This window comes from Catharus ustulatus, chromosome 6 (genome assembly GCF_009819885.2).
Source record: "Catharus ustulatus isolate bCatUst1 chromosome 6, bCatUst1.pri.v2, whole genome shotgun sequence".
In the NCBI taxonomy this organism is placed as follows: Eukaryota; Metazoa; Chordata; class Aves; order Passeriformes; family Turdidae; genus Catharus; species Catharus ustulatus.
Window position 1 is genome coordinate 32,022,393 of NC_046226.1, and position 23,707 is coordinate 32,046,099.

A 23,707-nucleotide genomic window follows, 5' to 3' on the forward strand; every position below is an offset into this window, starting at 1 on the left:
AGAAGACTGAAATCTCAGCATCAATGCAATTCTTTCCGGTTTATTGGATAGAATGCAAGAAGTATATAGTTGTCTGTGCAGAAAAGTAAACATAGTGTGCTAGGTAGATGAATAAATCCTTTTTACATGAAGAAAACTCACAGTACAAGGTTAGAGAAATTGGAAAATGACACTAAATGCTGTCTTTGGGAATGAAGACATATATCATCTTTCCCCCTAATTTATATAGTTTTATTTAATCTGTATTGTAGCATGGGCAATTCATAGTATAAGCAATTTAGCAAAATCCTTGCTGAAAACTACCTGTTCCCACAGTACATTTAGAAATTCTTTTTGCATGATGACAAATTGTGGATTTTAAAAAGCAATTGTTAAGCCTGCTACTTGCTATACTGCTCTAATAAAGAAGCCTGAATGGCACAGTCCTTAAATCAAATCTCTCTAAGTGGTGAGTGTGGGAACAAAGCCCTGGAGCAGCAACACCCTCCAGTGCCATTTCAGGTCCTTGTAATGCTGAGAAAGCTAGAAGCTCCTTAAGTACCAATATCCAAAACAATCAACCATTTATTGTCTTTTTCTGTGTCCTCTTTCTCCTTGCAAATAGTAAATACAACTTAGTACAGCTATTAATGGAGAAAAAGTGTGCAAGTGGCTTTAACTCCATACAATTACTAACAGAAAAAATCTATCACCAAGTAAAATTAAGACCTCCCTCCCTTGCTAGACAATAAAAATCAGTGTTTTATTCTGAAGTGTGAAATTGAAGAATATCTTCCTGCAGGAGGTGAAAAACTGTACATAGCTTGACATGAACATCTATCACTGAAAGAAAATAACAGCAAAAACCGGTGAAAAGAAAGCTCTCTGGCCTAGAAAGTCTGACTGAGCAATCACCAAACTTAGGGATATGAAGGAAATTAAAAATATTTATTGTCTTGTAAAAAAAGTTTTTGCAACTTCTCAAAGCAGAATATATCACCTGCAAAAGCACGCGAAACAACTCAATGCTTTTCAAAAATACTTCAGAATCAATATAAACCTAATAAAATTCGCAACATCTATCAAATTCTATAAATTCCTTATATAAATTTAAATGGTTTGTATAAAAGTAACATTTCATTTAGTCTGTTGACTCTGAATGATTTATAATTTTTTTTATTTATTAAGGGTTTAAATTTACAGTAATTTATATACTTTATACTGCTTTTTTTCCTTCACTTCAGTCTATTCATTCTAGACAAAAATCTCCAGTCCATAAGACAGCAAGCCCTAACAGAAAAAATAAGAATACTTGTTACTTAGTGTAAAAGATCTAGTACAATTTAGATTAGGAGGAGAAAAAAAGCCCCAACAAACAAAACCAAATAAAACAAAGAAAAAGGCATGATTGTCAGCAGAAAGGTGAGAGAACCATATTCAAGATTCAATGCTGTATAATCCAACATGTTCCTGAGAAACCCGAGGCACAGGAACTCTAGTAACAAGTACAGAATGTGTTTCCTGAATTAGGATACAGACCTGGAAGGTGCTGAGCCAGTTTGGCCCCATACAAGCCTACTGCTTTAGCACATACTCAAATTTAATGAGTTTATTTACACTGAGCAAATAATGAGCAAGACCTGCCTTGTCACTTGGCAGCCCACTCTTGCTTTCAGATGCAAGCAAGATGCCCTCCAAGTGTTCACAACTGGCACAATAAAAAAAGAGCCAAAGACTCTAAAAACCCCAAGAGGATATAAAACAGGAAGCAATTGGCACCTCAGTGCAAATTCTTAATCTTTTACTATTCCCAAAGAAACTTCACATGTCCATAGTCAAATGCCACAATCAATGTTCAGGCCAAGGTTCTGAGCAGCAATGCCAGGAGCTTTTAGTGAAAGGCTCATTTTTAATGCCAAAGAACTACAGTGCTCACAGTAACTTCCAGATGAGGGCCATATCCAAAGTAATCTAGCTCAATATCCAACCAGAATGTATTAATTATACAACATTTCCCAAGTGAGCCTTTTATGGACATACAAAAAATAAATACAACAGAAAACTTTAAAATACCTGACAATTCACATATGTTTTTTTAGTAAGCATATGCTAAGTGTCTTGTGGGATAATAAAATAGATAAGGATAATTTTCCAAAACCTGTTTACAACTTTATTACCTGAAGTAATTTCTGTAATCAGAGCACATACTATACTTGTTATAGATTACACTCAAAGCAACTACCAAAAATGGAAGCATTTCTAATCCTGTAATTGCTGTTATGGGGAGTGTTTCACTGTGACTTTTTACAACTAGTTCTCTCATCTGTGGCATTAGACAGTTAGCTAAAAGAATGTGGAGAATTTTTTATTCTTTATTTTGTTTAGCAAGATTTGACCTTGCAAGCAACAGTTTTTGAAAGGATTATAAATTCGTATCTAATGCAATAAGGAAAATTAAGAACTGTATAGAAAAGCATTGCTTTTCTCATGTGCTTTTTCTATAATATTTCTCCCTATATACTGGTTCTCACTCTTAACCATGAGAAAGGCAAAGTCACCACAGAAAAGATTTGGTTTGAGCATTAGGTAAGTAAGAAATGAATGACAGTAGGATTGACTTTAAATAATCTACATCTTTTACCTTACACTTCAAAATTTTGAAAGTTGCCTAAAACAAGCTTTAACATCAATGCATCTATTTGTAGAGGTCACTTAGGTCAGCCACCTCTACATTACATTTATGTCATTATACAAATATTTTAGTGCAAATACTAAGATTTGATATAATGAAGTACAGATAGAAATATGCAGAAGTGTCAGAAGCAACAATCAAAGAACAGCCTGTATAGATAACCAGAGACATTATCGACAGCAACAAAATTAATTAACACTGAGCATGTTATTTATAACTAGACCATGATTCATCACTGCAAGGCTGCACTGTGATAATAGAAGAATGCACATGGCCTGCATAGCCTGTGCTCTTCCTTCTTCTCCTCTTGGAATAACATCACATTGCACTCTTCTGCCCTTTATCCAACAGGAAGACAAACAACAGGCAAAAATATACTGAAAATCAGGAAACCAGGAAAATGGGCAGCAACCTTGCTTAACATTTCTGAAAAACAAAATACTCAAGACTTTGCAGCAAAAGGATCACCTGTTTTATGACCAATCTAGCAGAACCTAAGAGACGTAGTCAGGATTTGACAGCTAGTGTCTCCTTTTCCCTCTAACCTCATTCCCAATGCTGTCCAGACTACTTTAACATATGCATTATCTTGAGTGAGAGTGGTAACATTCTGTGAATGTGCAGAATCAATCTGGGCTATACGAAAGCCTTTGACACTGTATCCCACAGCATTCACCTGGAAAAACTGGCAGCCCATGGCTTGGATGGGTGCACTCATCGCTGGGTAAGTAATAGACTGTGCCCAGAGAAGCCATGAAGGAAGGTGGTGGCCAGTGATGAGTGATATTCTCCAGGGCTCAGTATTGGAGCCAGTCCTGTTAAATACATTTATCAACAACCTGGATGAGGGGACCATGTGCATACAGGCAACACCAAGTTGGGCAAGAGTGTTGATCAGATGAAGGGTAACAGGGCTCCGCAGAGGGATCTGGACAGGCTGGATCACTGGGCTGAGACCAAGGGTATGAGGTTTAACAAGGACAAGTGCCAGGTCCTGCACATGGGCACAACAACCCCAGACAGCTCTACAGACTGGGGGAAGAGTGGCTGGAATGCTGACCAGCAGAAAAGGATTTTGGCCTAATGGTTGGCAGCAGCTGAACGTGAGTCAGCATGAGCTCAGATGGTCCAGAAGACCAAAGGCATCCTGGGCTATATCAGCAACAGTGTGGCCAGCAGGAGCAGGGAAGGGATTGTTCCTCTGTTCTCCACATTACTGATGCTGCACCTAGAGTTCTGTGCTCAGTATAGGGACCCTCACTACGAGACAGACACTGAGGTGCTGGAGCCTGTCCAGAGAAGGGCAGCAGAGCTGGGGAAGGGTCTGGAGCACAAGACCTGTCAGGACTGTCTGAGAGAATTGGGATGTTTAGCCTGGAAACAAAGGAGGCTCAGGGGAGACCTTATTGCACTTGACAACACCCTGAAAGGCTGTACTAGCAGGGTGGGGCTTGTTCTCACAAGTAATCAGCAGTAGGACAAGAGGAAATGACTACGAGCTACACCAGGGAAGATTTACTCTGGTTATTAGGGAAAAGTTCTTCACTGAAAAGGTTGTTAAGCATTGGAACAGGCTGCCCAAGAAAGTGGTTGAGTCATCATCCCTGGAGGGTTTAAAAAATGTGTAGATGTGGCACTTACAGGCATGGTTTAGTGGTGGACTTGGCAGTGCTGGGTTAATGGTTGGACTCAATGACCTCAGTGTTTTTTTTTCAACCTAACCAATTCTGTGATTCTAAATTAAGTAAAAAATTGCATCCAGGACAAGTAAAATGCATTTTTGCAACTGTAGGATGACACAGCTCTGAGTCATTAAGGAATGCCCATCCTCTTTGCAAAAGCAGCCACATTAATATTTACATAAAAGAAATAAAGAAGTCTGTCTGACACCTAAAATTATTTGATAATTCATGTCCCGAAGATCTACAGCTATGTTATTTCACATGTGCTGTGGCAACCGATACCTACTTTTTCTGCTTTACTAAGACAAGAACAGAAAACAAGCAGTGAAGACCTTTCTGCAATAGTCAGATTCTGAGAGGCAATATCTCAGCATGAGGACAGTAGCAAACAGAAAAAATTACCTTAGCTAACACACTTTGCTAAGCACACCCCGTATCACTATTGACAGGGTCATGTTGAACCGAAATCAGTCGACATCACATACATTTTCAAAGGATGCAGCTGACTGTTTTCTAATGCAAGTTATCTCTGAATGTGTTTTAGTGCATCATGGGTTTACAGAAACTCCAAAGCCCTGCTATGCTTCTGTTAATGGAATACTATCATTGTGATTTTTGGAGCGCTACCAAGTAATCTTATAGGCACAGACAGACATATACTGACTTATATAGTGTTAGGGAAATGACTGAACAAAGGGAATTGATCACCCATCTGGCAAAATTTCTGAGTTTTCACAAATGTCCAAGTCCTATTGCCAAAGAAAAAGATTCTGTACAGGATACAATTTTTGTATATACTCACAGTGAACTCTCAATTAAATAGGTTTTGTCTTTACTGTAGCTCACTGACTCATAAATGGGCTTCAATTCATCCAAAACCTCGGGAAAGCACTATAACCACACCCATGGAGATGTGTTTTTCACAGTTCCAGTATGACTTGTATAAGAATTTGAGCTGTGTCACTGACATTGCCTTGTGTTCTTCTTACCCCTAAACTTAAATGGCAATATTGAATGGCCTACTTTATCTTCTTTTTTTTTTTTTTTTGTAATATTATCCACTCTTTTATTTTATTTTTTGTGTTTCAAATCTTTACTTGCCTCAGCTAATCACAAGCTCACTGTATTAGACATTGGACAAGAAATCAGTTAAAACAAAAAACAAGCCATCAGCTTTTTCCTTAATTAATTAATTGAAAAAAAAACTTTAATCCTTTTTCTTGGTACTTAGGAAATCTTAAGTCAGATTTACTCCACAACCACTGGACAGTTCTTCCCATTTTCAGTGCTGTAGAATATTCCTTACTTTCACAGATTTCAAAAGAACTGAGAGGTGAGCAGTACATCTGAAAATAAATTATGCCACCTATATAGGTACTGTTACTTGTGAAAACATGGGGGTGTGGAAGTGGTAATAGATTGCTTAAAGTAGTTTAAACTTTCTTTGAATAAATTAAAGGTTCAAACTATTTCTCTTTTACATTTATGCTTTTCCTGGCGTCTTGATTTTTTTTTTTTTTTGGTAAACATGTATTGAGATGTACTCTACATTAATAGCATGTGAGCTCAAGACTAAATTACAGTGGCATCCATTAATGACTTCTTTTTAACTATTAAAAACTGTTGCAAACTGAAAATTCTGCATTCAAACAAGATGGTGTACATTTACCGTATTCATTCCACTGTCAACATTTTGGTGCACTTCAGCTGGTATACAGGAAAGAGAGAGAGAAAAATACAGTCCCATCCAATCTCTTCAGCCACTCAGTTTTACAATCTGTATCATACATCGTGTCAGTTATCTTTAGGGTTTTTCTCCCAGGTTAAAGACAATTCTTTGTACTTCAAAACTGTTGTCCTTTCATGAATATGACCCAGTTTTACCATATACTTTTTGAGACAGAGAATAAGGGACTGCAAGATATTTGAAGTGTGAGAGCACTAGATCTCATAAAGTGGAATAATGTTTTTGGGGGTTACTTCTCTAAAAATTCCCAATTTGCTTATTTAAAAAGTTATTTCGTTTTTCATTTACATGGGACTGTTGAGATTCAAAGCTCTCATTGGTGGAAGGAAATGACCAGCTGCATTTTATATATGAAGTAAAATTGTAGGGGGTTTTTGTGCATGGCTTCCTATTTATTTCCTTTAAGTTCACATTTTTCTACTTAGTAAATGCTTTCTACAGTTCTTCACAGCACTTCTCTCCAAACATCATGATGTGATATTCATTAGCTAGAGCAGCATTCCTGACCCTCAGGAGATCAGGCTGGATGTTATGATATGCATCCCCAGGCACACAAACATTGATTTTACAGCCAGGGATGAAGATTAGGACTTGTTTAACTGTTGGGATAAAGAGGGGAATGAAAGGCGAACATCACAATGGAGGAGGTTTCAGAAATCATGAGGATATGTGCTACTTCAGAACAGCTACCTCTCAACATCACTCATTTCCTTTACTTTACAGTGTGATTCAGCATAGGACTGGCTAATTATAGCAATCTAAAAATTGCAGAACAGAAATTATGCAAAAAAAAAAAAAGAGCTAGAACTTTACTAGTTACCACCTACATTTCTTTTTAATCCAGTCTGTATTTATTCATATTTTAACAAGTATCTGCCAAAATGACAAGCAAATTTTCACAGTCTCAACTCTGACACATCTACGTGCTAAAACTAGTCAAATTTGGAGACAGCTTTTAATTTTCTTTAAAGTACTTTTTTTTGGGAAAGACTTTTTTCAGTATGTGGCTGTTTGCATAATGTCTGCAAGATACACATGCATGTTCAGTAACACAGTGTGTTAAAATAACTGTATAACCAACCAGAAGTCACAAGCATCTCAGCTTTATCAAGGCTTTCTTGAACTCAAAGTGTTCTATTACAAAACAAAAGAAAACACTCTTCATTATGTAACTTTGCCCTTTTTATTGGCCTCAGTTTGGTCTGTCAAAACAAAGCCTTAGATGTCTAAGTACCTAACAAGTGGTCTGCTTAATCCACTAGAACATATTTTTGTCATTCAATTCACTTTTGCAAGTGTTTTATGCAGTTATATTACACTACTGAGGAAAAAATAAGCTGTATTCTTTTGAAAGTTCAGAGCCTAATTAAAAGGTGGCTCATTAGCCAAATGGATTTTTGTCACATGAAATTTTTCACTGGCTTGCTAATGAAAACAGCTATAAATACCAGTCACTACTGAAACCCAGCAACCTCAAGGCTGCCAGTATTATTACATTCACTTTAAATATAAAATTACAACTTTGCAAGTGTTGGCCATCTAGCATATAATTTTGTTTTGGAAAGCATTCCTATTTAAATCAATCATAAGCATATGCTCTCTGTCTTGCTTTCAGTTAAGCCTGCACTCAGTGCTGGTCTTGAAAAGGGTGGTTGTCTCTCTCAAGGCACTCTGATAACACACGCCATTCTGAAGCACACCACGACAGGAATGTGACAGCAAAATGCTATTGCTCATATTTCTGATTCATATGAAAGACATACTTCCTATTTTAAACTTCTTTCATCTTCAACATGTAGATGCCAAAGGAACCAAATGAAAAGCATAACTTCTTATTCCTGTGCTCATAGTTCTGCTCTAACAGTAAACCTGTTATGCAAATTCTGCACACTGGCCAAAGACCTCTAAAGTTTATCCTCCTGAACCTTATACTTTTGTCACCAAGAAGTACAATTAGTGTCACTTCATCAATTTTCATGGTAGGATTAAAAAAAAAGGGTGCTGTATCTGTGGACTGAGGACCATAAAACCAGTTTCCAGAAAATCCCAACATAGTCTGTTAGGTTTTACGGTTAAAAGTCAAATGAAGTGCCTTACTGTACTGATGCAGAGACAATGGCTAAATTATACTTAAGTAGAAATGTAATTCAGAAATACAGGTAGTTCCCAGGAGAAAGAATACAGAACTAAATAGAGTTCAATTTTTAGAACAATAAACAAAGACTATAAAGCACCAAAATGTACGATGAGTGTCTAGACCCAAATTCAAATGGATTTTTAAAAAATAATTCTTTTTTTCTGAAGGAGTTTATCCATTTTTTAATAGCTTGGCTAGATGAAGTTAACAAGAATTGCTGCAATAAAAAGCTGAAACATCATTTACAATACAACTATTTGGACTCAGTTGCCAAAATGAATGTTAGATGTCAAAATTAATTTACTTTAGTCCACAAAGGTGTGGATCATTCCAGGTCATTTTTGCAGCTCTGTGTCTGTGCCTCAGGCACCCCTAGGGCACCTAAAACTGTGCTTTTTCCATTCTGCACAATTTTGCATCCATTCTGAAGATCTTGTGCAATAAGGAAGTAATATTCAGCATTCCTTCCTTTCATTTGAGAAATTATCTTACAGGTAATTGCCCAGCATATTGAAGAGGGTGGCAGAGATCATTTCATGTGAACAAGCAAAGTATGAGCTTGTTTCAAATGGTGCAGATAGGAGAGCGTAAGTCAGATGAAGGAGAAAAGTAATGGAAATGAAGGAGACATGATGAAGGGGTTGTGGGAGTGTTTTTAGGATGACTGCTGAGTAAGAAAGCAAAGTAGCATGCTACTGTACAAGAGGATGGGTGGAAATATTTCTATGATTATTCAAAGTCATGACTATTTAAATAGTAGTGTCATTAGATGTTGTTTTTAGCAGCCAAAGCTGCTAAAGCAAACTTGAATTCCAAGAAACCTTTCATTTATTCTGCTGGAACACTCAGCTGTCATTTCCATTTGCACATTTAACATCAATTTCAATGCATTACACATAAGAGAATTCAACCCTCTGATGACAGAGCTGCAACTTACTTTACAAGGTTAATTGAACCTCCTTTTATGCCCTGTCTCACTGACCATCCACATTATTAATGCCTCAAGCCCAGGCTATGGCACAGCCTTGTTTGTAGCCTGGAATCCCCTTTGAGCCTGTAGTCACACCTAACCCACATGAGGAAAGCTTCAGGTCCTTGCTCTGTGCCACAAGAGCGGAATGACTGCAGCTCACTGGTGTGAGAGAAGCTGTGTGACACCAGCCATGCCATGGGGATTTTGACAGATGTATGAAGACTGTGCAGACATATCTTAGCAGCTGCAACTCTGCAAGAATTGCTCAGGCTTCTCTTTGAACTGTGTGAGTATCCATCCAGTGAGTCTCATAGACCAAACTGGAAAAGCAGTGGGTGGCTAGTGTGAACCAGACATGCCATGCAAACACACCCTGTGTGGCTCCTCTCATACAAAGCACCTACATTACTGTAAGTGAAAGACAATTACACAGAGGGGGAAAAATAGGACTAGAAAGTAAATTTGTATGATTAGAAATACATGGAGGATGAGAGGGGAAAATTCTCACTTATTTAATTTACATTAAAAACCCCCAGACTTCTGCCTGTTTTTGATAAAGATTATTTCACTTTGGAGGAGTTACAAAAGAGTCTTATCATTGTACTTAGCTATCTCAAAGGTATCTCTTTAGCAAAAGAAACATCTCTTGCAAAGTGTCACCCTAGATATCTGAAATAGCTTCTAACTACAGCTCATTTTCTGCTAGCCTTCGAATAAAGCCTTAAAATTCAAAGTTCTTACTGGAAACCAGATTCTGAACAGAATGGAAACAATCCTTTTGCTTTGGTTGCAAGGTGAAATAGTTTAAATGTTATCCAATCACTCTGATGAAAAGGACTTGACAAATATTCAATGCCTGATGAGATGAGAAATAGGGCTCTTTGTACTAATTAGGTATGGCCTCTCTCACTAATCCACAGATTGGAGGAAAACTCTCAACGTGGGTTAAGACTGAAAAACTAAGCAACAAAATTAGGACATTTTTCCTCATGATATAAGAAAAACATTCAAATGCAACACTGCCATTTATACTAAACAAAAGATGACAAAATAGAAACCTAAAGGTTAAAAAGTAAGAGATTTTTGAAAAAAGTGAAAACTTGAAAAAGTATGGCCTAACATTTTGTTTCCCATCTTTGGATGACAAACATCTTTCATTTTTGCCTGAGTAAGTATAACTTGCATAAATAAGTATAAAAGTGGAATACAAATTAATTACAAGAAAAAAAAACATGTAAACAATTCCTGGGAATTTATATAGTCCTATTTGTCTTATTTATGTGTAATACAACTACACTGTGTGTCAGATTTAAAGAATAATCTGTTGCAGCAAACTAGTACAAAAATTATTAGTCTACATCCCATGAAAGAAGCATATTAAAGGAAATTAAGGTACAAAAGCATGATAAGTATGTACTTAGATTTTGTACAAAACTGTTCTTTTTGCCTATGCAAAAGATGTATTGCCATCGCCTGTTCTTGGTATATTAGTTGAAGTTTATTATTAACCTGAAAAATAATTTTCAGAAGCCTGCAACTTCTGGAAAAAAACTTGTTTGTTTGGAGTTTTCTTTGTTTTATATTTTATTTCTATGAAAGCTGGCATTTTTCAAAAAGAAACAAAAAAATCTGACTGGCATGACTTTATACATCTATCAAATACATGCTCAAGTTTCAACTGTAATGTCTATTGGAAAATGTACATGTCACTGTATATAAATTATATTACATCATATTATGTATAACTGTAATTATATTTTACTATAAGTTTAAAACATATACTCTCCAAAATTGAGTAGTTTTTATTTTAATAACTTTTTTCAATATATTTTTCATACTTGAATACTTTAATTTCTTAAGACAAAACAAATTTCACTTTAAAAAATCAGAAATTAGTAAACATATGCTCAAGTTTACAATATATTGATAACTACATTACTGACAAAAATGTATACTCTAGAAGAAACTTAGAGAAGATAACCTCTAAATTTTAGTTATTGTGAGAGGAAATGGCTCAATGCCAGCTGTTTACAGGTCATATACGTATCTGTTTTAAATAAAATTAACACAGAAAAAGCCACCCCCAAAAGTTTACTTTCTCCAACATACTTAACAAAGATTTAGATTTCACTTCTGAGACAATAACTATCAACCTCAAGTATATGCTAACAAAATGTTAGTTGAGAGACTACAAAAGCACTGACTTCAGCGCTGCGGAAAATAAAAGAATCAATTTTTTGAGTAATTGCTCCAAAGATCTTGGAATTACTTCTGCTGACTAATGCTCCTAATTTACCACAATATCCTTAAGAAAATTCTGCAGCTTTTAAATATGCCTGCATTAGCAGCTGTAGTGTTCAGTTTTTCTGGGCATGGAAATCAAGCTATTTGTTCTAAGCACACTGACAATATGAATCAGATCCCATACACAAATTATGTATATGAGGCAAGCACGATTAACATCTTAGGTCACAGAGAGCACCTGGTATTTTGCAAATAGTAACAATTAAAACTGCTGAAGCAGGTTGGGAACTGAGGGCGTGCCCCCCAACTGGCAGGACTACTAGCCTAGCTGCTGAAAAATGTGGAGTGTTAGGGGATAAAAGGATGGGAATAAACAGTTTTAGATTTCCTACAATTCCTGACTCCAAAATAAGTTCATGCACTTATAGAAGTAATAACTTTTTGTTTGCCAAACTCCTCTGTACTATAGTTTTGTTAGTTTTACTTGTGTTTCTAAAATAGAAGCACTGAAGCTTAGAGAACAATAATCAATTTACTTCATTTTGTACACATAATAATAATTATTTTCTGTTCATATATATTTTGTGGCTTTGGTGATTTAATAGGTTCAGATTTGCAATGCTAACAATCAATAAACAGTTCTACTCATGAGATAGGCAAAAAAATACTCAAATGATTGAAAATGTTACAGAGTAGAAACTCAGAATATCTTTTCCTTTAGTCAGATTTTTCTAGAACATATTTTCCCTGTTAATTTTCCAATATATTCAAGAAAAGTGAGAGCAAACATGGTAATATAGGTTAGCTAAACCATTTATCAGTTATACCCTTAATCTTGGTCATTTTGAACTATCCAAGTCAAAAATCACTAAATGGTGTATTGATAGCAAAAAATTGCTGACTGCTTAGGACAATTTCAGAGAGGCTTATTGTATTCAGAATGCAAAAATGTCCCATATGCCTCTTCACTGTAAAAGCAAACCTTATAAGAAAACAACATATCACTTTCCATTTTAACACTCCCAAAATGTAAATGTGAAAAAAAATGTAGAAAATTACAAAGCACTGAAATCTTTCTCACACAGGAAATTACAAGTGGCAGTATATAGAGACTGTCACTCAGGTGAGGAACTGTGAATTGTTTATGTTTTCTTCTTTCCTCATTTTTTGTCCTGGTAAAAAGATTAATTTCCCAGAGCCTTTAAAATTCCTCATGTAAAACACATCCAACAGTTCTCAACATCTCACCTCTATTTTCTCTGTCCTATTTTTACTTTGCTGATCCCAGCAACAAAACAGACAAGCCTGAATAGATCTTTGAATATGGTCTAGAAAATCATAAACACTTAGTGCAACTGAGAAGTCAACATAATCTACATGCAAGGCTACTCATAATCTAACCCCGAAGAAAATTGCTCTGACACACTTAAATAAATCATTAAACCACTAGGTGAACTATTTTATGCTATGACTCATAAATTATATTCACTATTTATTTAAATGTATTATTATAGATTTATGTCACATATAAATAATGAAATATCATTCAAGATCATTTACTGGTATGGGACACCACAAACACATAAATTGCATCTTTATTAATTTTCAGTATTTTAAAGTATATTTTTAGTAGGGATTATGCAGAATTTACCACCACTTTTACAAGTTGGGTTTGGTGCTATGTCACTTTTTCAGAGACAAAATACCAAAGAGTAGCTAATAGGGAATTTAAAAAATCCTAAATTATTAAATCATACTTACAGAGATAAATACCTGAATCTGATCTCAGTTTATATATCATCCTGATCCATCAAGAAAATTTCAGCTGAGCCATTTCTATCAGCTTGTTTTAAGCGGCCAATAGAATACATACAGATTTAAAAAACGGCTACCACCACATTATCCCAGTATTTTACTTCAAGAAATTCTTTTTGTACTGGTGAGAAAAGAAGTCCATTTCATTGCAGTAAGTTTCTTAAACTGAGTGCACAAACTGTAAGCCAGAAGGAATGTTTTGGCCTTTTCTCCCACCATGAAACAGAAAATTGTTAATCTATGACCTGCATAAAACATTAAGCTGTCTCTGGTTTTCCATTCCAATTTAATTCACTTGGTTTCCCCTCAGTGATTGCCTTTGACTGAAGAGTCACATGTTACAAAGAGAGAAGAAAATATAACTGTTGCTTAAGTGTGTCATGCTGAGAAGTCATTCAACTATAACAGGAGCTATTTGTTCACAGAATCTATCAAGGCCAGTTTTCAGAGGGTCTTTTTAACTCAGAGACCTTGTCTTGAACTTACAGTCCTGCCTACATTCATTTCAAACTTTCACAAGTCTACCTTTCAATGCAGCATTGCCTTGTTTCGTTTATACTGGTACAAGATTTTAGCTGCGCTGGGATGAAGTATTAAGGATCTTTTATCATTACCATGTGTAATAAGACTCAATAGAGAACACAGGATGATGTCCTCAAAGGCAATCACAATATAGTGTGCAATGAGTAACTGCACTGAATACACCAGGAAAACAAAGATCCATTAAACAGCTATGTAGTGACTGGAATTTTAGTTGGACATACAATTAGCAAACTTTGCAAGATTACAAATGGAGAAACACTGTAAACGTAACAGGAAAAATTTTAGATACAGCTTGCAACTGTATCCAGAGAGAGCAAGAGAAATCCTAATAAAAGAGGATATCTGTCTTACAGACCTAAGTGACAGTCAGGACAGTGGTGTTACTCACTATGACTCAAAGCCAGCAGCTGGAAAGACCTTCAGAAATAATAAACTCTGTTTAGCCACACTAAGTCTGTGTAGGTAACACAATTCCCATAGGATATAAGAGACACACTGGGCCAAAAGAAACAAGTTTAGAGTAGAAGTTACTGGTATTTGTAACACCGAGATGGTAAATTGAAAATTTACATAATTCCACCTGAACCAAAGAAAAAAACTCTTTTACTGTGAGAGTGACCCAGCACTAACACAGATTGCATAGACAGGTTGTTCAGCCATCGCTCTTGGAGAAATTAAAAAACTTGTACACAGGCCCAGGCAATTTGCTCCAGGTGACCCTGCCTGAGCAGAGGGTTGGACTAGATGATCTCAAGTGGTCCTTTCAGCCTAAATGATTCTGAGATTCTATGATTAATTCTCTCTTCTTTTTTATTTTAATTCTTTTCTTACACCAGTGGCTTAATTCTTAACTCCTTTATGGCATCTTCAAAGAACATTCATTCTGAATAAGATGGGTTTTGTGAAGCAACACATCATGTATATTACTTTCATGTGAATTACCTGTGAGAAACTATGCATCATCTTTCCATGTGATCCATATGCAAGCTTACTTCATGAAGTGCATACTTACTGTGGACAGAACACTATAGTGCTTTTAAAATGCTAATTAGCAATTCTCTGAACCACTTCAATTAGAGAAGATATTTATAAACCTTTCCCTTCCCTATAAAAGGAACATCAAAAACACTATAATATAATCTGTCTCCTGTTATAAGAGCCTTCAAACAGAGTTTTGTTTATATGAAACTTCATTTTCCAAAACCATGGTTCAGGAACACATCATAAGGCCTTCTTAGTGAATTTCTCTTAACTGACCCTATTTGTCACTTTTCAGTTTAAAGAGTGAGTTAAGTTAGGAAAAGACAAAATAATATTCAAATAGTACCTTGATATTAATTTTTTTGCTGCCTTCATTACATATCTGGGGTGAAATGTTACCTGTATGCCATTTTTCAGTAACATTTCTTCTGGCACTGGCACTGCAATAGATTCATTATCTTGTAGCTAATGATAATACATACAACCCCCAAAACTAAAGCTTCTCACATCCTGCTACTTTCATGCTGGAAATTTAAACAGATGTGTAGAACTATATAACTTCTATATTTATAGAATCAGTGTGTTCTTCTTCACACGGAAGTAAGCTATATTTACACTGCAAACAGAAATGAATGCAGGAAAACTGGGATAACCCAGTTTTCACGGGCAGTAGAGAGACAGACCCCAGCTCTTAGAGCACAGATATGAACAGTTTCTCCAGCCACCAAGGAGTGAACTGTAACTGAATGTATCATTTTGTGCTTTTCACACCCTTCAAGATCTTTGAGGATTAAAATACAATTTTACACACATTTAATAATAATAATATTTATTTAAGTATTTATCTATATAGTAAACAGTTTTTTATAGGTTACTTTCATATTTTAAGACTGCAAAATTGATCTGCCAGAGGTAGCATTAGCAATTGGCATGTTTCCAAATGGCAGTGTGTAATTTTTGACAACCATATAAAACTACCAGAATGTTTGTTTTCAATTCCTTCTAATGGAAAGTGAACTGCTGCCATAAAATTCTCATTGGCAGAAACAAGCAAACACAACATTGTCCATCTAATAATCAGCAGGGACAGGGATAGATGCATCTACAATTACATCCAGAATATATTGTAAATACATTGCAACTCTTGGGTAAACACCTTTAACTAGTCAATTAAAGAAAATTATTTGAGAAACAATCTTAAACACTTAAATTCACCAACCTTTTCAAGCAGTTAAGATGCCTTCCCTACAACATGACAAGCATTATATTTTGAAGACCTTAAAACTGAAACTCTACCTCATTTATCTTTTTCTTCCTCCCTTCTTTTCTCTGCATCTCCAAAATTTCACGATACTGCACACTCACTTCATGAATCATCAGCAAGTCAGATAGTTTTATGCCCTTAATGTACATTCTAAGGTTTACAGTTCCCTTTGCAGACTTTCCCAACAAAAAAAAAAAAAAAAAAAATTATCTCGCCTCCAATCGGCCACGTTCTAGTTGTTATGGGATACTCCATAAATGTTCTTTATCATAGCCAAGGTAACACTCTCTACTCAGCCTTGGAGTTCCCCTTTCTCACTTGTCCTCCATCTCTTGTTCTTCCTGCTTCAGCATTAATAGCACCCACTCAAAATACCACAGTCTCTCCATATCTTCATCCAACTTGACTCATCTCATTTCCCACTCCTAACAACTTCTGTTTTACCCAGCCCCAGCCAGCCTTCTGGCTTCCAGTTTTTGGATGCAGCTGAGAGTTTTGGGAATCAAATAATTCCCTTCAGGAGGGGTGGTCTTGCTCACTTGTCCTTTCTGCCACACTTGCATGTCCTCCCTCATCCTAGCTGTGGTTTTTATCAGCCCACTGTGAACTGTTCAGCTCACTAAACCAGCCAAAGCTGCTCACATCTCTCCTTTTGTGAGCTCAGTTTTCAGCTTGCCTAGTGATTTGACTCAAATTACCAAAAACCAAGGAAAACACCAAAGTTAATGCAGGGAAGGGGAGGAAAATTGAAGAGAGGAGGCTTTTGCTGGAAGGGAGTAAGAAGAGAATGGGCCTGTCTTTTCAGTCCCATAAGTCTCAGCCTTTTTACCTGACACAAACCTTAATCATTCAGTTCTATTCCAAGTTGATTTAGTTTCTCTACAGTCCTACTAACTTTGGATTTCTGTGCTTTCTGGGTATCTTCTTCCTTCACAACTACTAGATACCAAGTAAGAAGCATTATTCACTGGCTGGAGATGGGGTAACATCATCCTTCTCATTTGCTCCCTTTCTTGCTTTCACCATTCCCCCTTGGCAGAATTTTATTCTTTTTTTTTCCCCACTAGGAGCAAAAGATGTAACAGAAAGTGTGGTGAATGATCCTTGCCAGTCTCATCCTGACTCAAAGCACAGTCATCAGTCACTGTCCTGGAAGCTATAACCAGTCATAACCAGTGATTTTTATTTAAAACTTTCCTGCTCCGAATCAAATTCACTTCAATAACTGCTAAAAATATCTCTAATCTTCTTCCTCTTACAGTAAAATAGCATATTGGTGTCACTCAGTACTAAATAAATACAATAGCTATGAAAATTTTCTCCCTAGTTTTTTCTACCACTGTGAACAACTTGAGAGAGAAGCAGTGACAGAAACTAAAAGGTCTCAGAAAATCTTTCCCTGAGACAATATATCTGATATTCAGATACACTGAAGATCTTTTCAAAGGCTTCTCCAAGACTACAAAAACATGATATACTTCACACTACAGTAGAAGGAATTTCATATAGAAATGCAGGAAGTATGTTCCTGAGGATTTAATAAATGTCATTCAATGAGAAATTTTACTGCTTTTGCTGCCTGTAAATGAGAAGTTTATCATTGGAAAGCCCTAAGTTATTCTAAAGCTTTTTCTTAGAGTTTTGATAATTCAAAAAAGCTACTGCATGCCAATACAGGAATTTTGATTCCCAGTCCCACCTACAGAGAAAATTGCCAAATAATTATTGTTGAACTATAAATTATTCCCAGCTAACTATTAACTCACTCAGATGAAAGCTGTGGCCTATTCCCAGGGCCAATAGTTGCACTTCAACAAGAAGATCCAGTAAACTTGTACCTTCAAATTAACTACTAATAGAACTTTGTGCAATGAAACTATGATACATGTGCCCTATATGTATCTATAAATCTATAAAGAAACTGAATTTGAGAAAAAATGGAAGTACAGAAGTTAGGCACCCTGCTTTAGTTGTTTGCCTTTTGACTAAAGGAATATTCTCCAATTATTGAGAAAGACTGTGAAGAATCATGTTTACAAATGATAAGAAAAGAGAATTAAAATTATGTGCAGAACTGTATGATGAGTCAAATTTATAATTTAAACTAATAAATGAATTTATTATTATTAGAATATTTAACTAATTAATGAAATTTTCCAAATACAAAGTTACATGGGTAGCAAAAGGCTCCCAAAGTTTTTCAAGTGCATACTGTGACAGCAATAAAACTTTGAAAATATATTCAAAAGGCCATCATTTTTGCCATGAAGAAAATCCTTCAATCAACCTGACTGATAAAAAGTTGACCAAAATTCTCAATAATTCTTAGAGTCACTGTAGATACTTACACAATTTAATAACAGACTGGAATTGAAAGAAGACATTTCTCAACACCCTATTCAAGATAAATCTGAAAAATATTCTTGAACTCTGCTCTTCACACATGGGTGGAATCTGATAAGAATCAAACCAGGAGTGCAAGTTTCTAACTGTAAATCTTAATATAATTTACATTAACTAAAATTGGAGATACATAATTTGTCTCGCTGAACTATAGTCAGTTAGTTATTATTCATGTATGTTTACAGAAGAGTGGTATTCCAAATGCTCTGTCAATATGAATATTCCACCCCTGGTTCAGGAAGTGGAAAGTCATATTATCCCAAATCCCAGAGACATATCTATAGTATTATATATACCAGCAAAATAGGGAATTTTTCTAACACACCAGTAATAATGCTGGCATGAAATCATACTTGAAGATGAAAACAAAATAAAACAAAACAAAACAAAAAACTTGTGATATTTTCTGCTTGTCTTAATGTTGCCAGGTAACTGCAAGCAAGAACCAAAATTAGGCTTGTCTGCTTTTCTTCTCTTCTGCTTAATAGCCAGGATTTTCAGCCAACAGATGCCATTAGTATGTATGTGTGTTGTTTTGTTTCTTGTAAAACCATTATGGGTTAAGCCCAGTGGGAAAATAAGCACCACACAGACTCACTCCCTCCCTCCTCCCTTCCCCCAAGTGGCATGGGGGAAGAGGCATGGAAAAACCCCAACAACTGGGGGTCAATATAACAAACAAAAATTTTGTTTAATAACTGAAAGATAAGCGGAAAAAGACGGAAGAAAAAATGAAACAAGTGATGCCACAGCAATCACTCACCGCCTCCCATGGGTAGACTGATGCCCTGCCAGGTCCCAAGCAAAAGATGGCTAACCCCTCTGAAGCCCCCTCTTTGCGCTTTTATTCCTGAGCATGACGTTATGTGGCAGGGAATTTCTCTTTAGTTAGTCTGGGTCATCTGTCTGGTTGTGTCCCCTCCCAGCCTATTGTGCAGCCCCTGGTCTATTCACTGGGGGGATGCAGAGTGAGAAACAGAGCAGGGATTGATGCTGTGTAAACAGGGCTCAGCACAAGCTAGAACATCCCTGTGTTATCGAGACCGTTTTCATCACAAATCCAAAACACTGCCCCATGCAGTGTTCTCGACTGTAGAGAAAATTAACCCTATCCCAGGCAAAGACAGTGCAAGAGTACAGCACAATAGCTACAGTTCCACACCCAACAATTCTAAAAGACACATTAACTTTAAAAATACTAATGGAAAACAGAGAGAAAAAGATTACTGTGCTACTTTACTCTTACAAAGGGGTGAAATTGCTGTTTTTAGCTGTCAGCTAAACCAGCTCACCGAAAAGTATGATGAGTACAAGATGTAATGAGAGGGGTAGGACAGCACAGCCACAACAGGAACCAAGAAAGGAATGAGAGAAGAGCATAGTACCCATCTTTTCAGCCTTGTCAACTCACCAAACACCTTAACTTTGATTTAGTCTTGAATGGAACTAACACAACTTCTAGAAGTAGCAGGTGTGAATGCAAACCTCATAGGCAGTATTCAACATCCCCCAGTTAAGGTAATGGTTTCACATCCCTACACACCTCCCCTTTTGGAATCCCCCTTTCATGTCACTTTGCACTGCCAGGTCCCCCATGAGACAGAGGGACCAGTCTGAGCCACATCTAGACCACTGCAGAATTAGGTCCTCCAGCCTTCCTGTTTCTTAAGCTAAAAATTAAGGGTATAGATGTTGATCTAGCTAACAAAAATAACTATTCAGGATGTCATATAATTATGCATTTTTACACGGTGTATCTTTATAAATAAACCCTTGCACTGTACTCAAATACATTGTAACATGACTACAATCATTTTAAAATAAGCCTTTTCTTACAGAATTTACATCGACCTCTTGTAGCTAAATGGTTAAAGCACCAGTCCTATACCTAAGGCACTGTAAATTAGCTTGTTCAGAAAATACTCTATCAGTTAAGCCAAAAATGCAAGAAGAGAATTTTGGAGACTAAATATTACCATAACAGTTTGCAAGACTAGAACATAGCACAGGAAAAGCAAGAAAATAAGCATGTGAGCTTTTTTCATTTTATACAGAAAGGTTTTTCCTTAACTTTGGCTAAGAGGTCACTCAGTAACAAAGGGACTGAAAATAAGCTAACATAAAAATGTATCTTGAAACCTTTTATAACTGTAACTTTTGTTTAAAACTTCAACAACTTTTCACCCAATCTGTAAGTGGTGAAAAATAATTTTTATTTAACATCATATTTGTTACTAATAGCTAGTATTAAAAAAACCCAACCAAACAAACCCAGAAAACACTCAAAGACTTTGATGCTTGGTTGATTCTACTAGTTTAAAAATGTATTAAATAAGACTGACCTGGACAGAAATTCTGCTGTGTCTGAATAGTTAATTTTTCTTGCACAGTGCACTTTTCAAAATGTCCAGCAGTTGCATTCTGATGCAGGCCCCGTTGTCTTGTGGCAAATCCCAACTCTCCAGGATCAGAAAACTTCCGATAAAACCGTGGCTCCAAATCACTGAAAGAGAAGTTTACAGCACCGTGTCCTCCATGGCCATAGTCACTGAAGATGGATTCGTCCTCGGCGCTCTGTGCTGGCAGCGGGAGGATCCGGTGATGCAGCTGCGGGCTAGGCAGTCTCGGAGATAACGGAGAAGGAATAGGAGACATTTGTTTGTGTGTATTAGATAGTGGATATGAATTACTAAAAACATTACTCACTGCTGCTAATGGGGGTGAATGCAGCCTTTTCTCTTCCAGTTTAAGATTATTACTTGTTGGAGGAATATCAGGACTCTCATTTACAGGCAGGCTCAAAAATAAATGCTTGCTGTTTCCCCGGGATACCGTGGTCCTTTTCTCATATAGTGAGCCTGGCAGGTTTCTGTCTGCTCTTGTAATTTGTTGCAGTCTCTTCCATTCTGCAGCTTCATCTAAACTGTCGCTCCGGATAACTTTCAGAAGAGCTTTATTAACAGCTCCCACAGGGTTGCATGACTCATCAGTAATGTGCACTCTCTCTGCTTTGTACTGCAAACCAGAGCCATCTTCCTCCTTCTCCTCCAGCACACTGTTATTAGACTCTCCAGCAGCTTCATCTACAGAGCATACATCAGTTCTTGATATAAACTCATTATGTGTTGTCGTGAGAAAAGAAGAAATGGTTTCATTGTGCCTGTGAGAATCAGATAAAGACTCTGCAGGAGTGTTGGTAACTTTTTTAATACAAGTGTTTAAATCCTGGACTTCAGCAAGAACTGTGATTCCTGGTTTCTCCTTGCATACTGGATCAGTGTACTTGCTACTTTCCAAGATTTTAGCAGCTGCAGATTTACTTAATGTCTCAAGTTTGTTAGAGAGACTGTACTGAGATGAATTCACCAAAGTGGTGCTCCATTGTACCTTCGTAACTTCAGAAATGCATTCTCCATTATCCACAGGTTCAACTGCAACAGCACCATTGATATCTTTTAAGCTAGAACTTGGTAAGTCAACATCCACAGCTTTGTTGCTCTTAAGAAAATACCCCTCTTCTGTCCACCTTTCTGGTTGTATTCTATTGTCTACTGGTAAATTATCCTTACCTTTTACTGTTAGCCAGCTGGAGGGAGAAAAGGAGCTGGAATAACTCCTGACAGAAAGTTTTGTGGAGACCATCTTCTTATTTTTCTCTTGCATGTCTTGTGTACTCAGTAAAAAGAGGTGCTCTTGTATCTTTTTTCCCTCTTTCCGATGTCTGATCTCCTCAAAGCTCTCTTTCCTTCTGTATTTCCTCATTTTTTTGTGATTCAAATTGTCCCTCCTTGTAGAATCCAGCAATAATTCCTGCTGATGTGTAAGACTGGAGTAATTATCACCTTTAAGTTTCGGGACTCCAGAAACATCCTGTCGCTTTTCCTCCTGATGTCCTGCCTTAAGGTCCAGAAAATGAGATCTCAAAACATTGGATAACAGTTTTTCCTTTTCAGCAGTCAGTTTGTACATTTCATTGAGAAGGTCTTTTGTGGTAGTTTGCCTGAAAATAATAACTCCACAGTCTTCATATGCACGTTCTCTCAGGTCCATGTCCAACCCCTCCCTTACTTGATAGCAGCCACAGAAATTCTTACTGGTTCCATCCAGAGTTCCAGAGCTCTTGTAAGTAAATCCTGTGACTTTCCCCTCTGGATGATAGAAGCTGATGTAACAAAGCTCCATAATGGGTTTGTGCAATTGAAGGATGGTATGTGTGCCTTCCATTATGCTTGCCAAATTAGTCATTCATTTAAATTACGTTCTAAGTGTTCCAAAGCTTGCATGACATAGCATGTGAGGCAGGGAATGGACAGAAGGCATCTGACTAATCTTCAACAATAATATTGTCTGCTGGAAAAAATAAAGAGAAGCCTGTCAAACTTGATTATGGCAAATTTAATATGACAAATAACAAGCCTGCAGAAGCACAATCTTCTCTCAGTATTGTCTGATACTAATCTTTTACCTTGAAAATCTGACACAAAAAGAATGACATTGCTAGCACTCACAGTTGGAGTCATAATCTTTCTCTCTCGTACATCATCCCTGTCTCCAGGGTTCTCAGTCAATGCTGTTCCATCAGGTCACAAGCTGGTCACTAAAACACCCATTTCAAAGAGACTTCACTTTTGAATGGTGGAATCTCCTGCCCTCTCTCTGTTAAAAGTTAACTTGCTATTGAAGACTTAGTAAAAAGAACCATTCAAGCATGCCTGTTGCCTTTTTTACTCAGCACAACCACCAGCATAACACCATCACAATGTAATTACGTCTCGCTGCTTTATTTACCAAGAAAACATTTAGAAAATAAAAAAGGCTGGATATTTTCTTCTTGTACTGTTTTGTGGAACTGCCAAGACATGAAGAAAACTTGGAATAACAAAAAAAAAAAAATACAGGTTCTATTGACTTGCCTAACATACAGGCACTATACAAATCCAACTTGAATCAACATGCAATAGCATAATTATACTTCTATAGGCAGATTTATTGAGTTTTTTTATTTCCTGTTCTTTTCATCACATATTTTCTTCCTACAGATTGGATATATTTGCATTCTTTGGATACATAATGGAAGTTTGCTTGCTCCTTTTGAGAACTAAATTGTTCTTTATCAAGAAAGAACTCTGCTATCACAGTTAAAGTGAAGAAATCTGAAGTCATTAAGAAATGTATAAGCATCAGAGAAAGATCTAAAGCCCAGGAGCAAAAAAGCTGCTGTGCACCTGCTCCTACATGGAAAAATGC

The 23,707-nt window shown here is 36.6% G+C and overlaps 1 protein-coding gene across 4 annotated transcripts in view; it reads right to left on the minus strand.

Moving 5' to 3' along the window:
- FMN1 (formin 1) overlaps nt 1-23,707 on the minus strand; it is a 178,523-nt gene that overhangs the window by 144,238 nt on the left and 10,578 nt on the right. For 3 of the 4 annotated variants that reach the window (XM_033062175.1, XM_033062173.1, XM_033062176.2), the window contains exon 2: nt 20,803-22,807. In XM_033062175.1, coding sequence (XP_032918066.1) covers nt 20,803-22,705 — 1,903 coding nt within the window. In that variant the 5' untranslated portion in view covers nt 22,706-22,807. Of the gene's footprint in view, nt 1-20,802; nt 22,811-23,707 lie in introns of all 4 variants that reach the window. The other variant, XM_033062174.1, reaches the window with a different exon arrangement.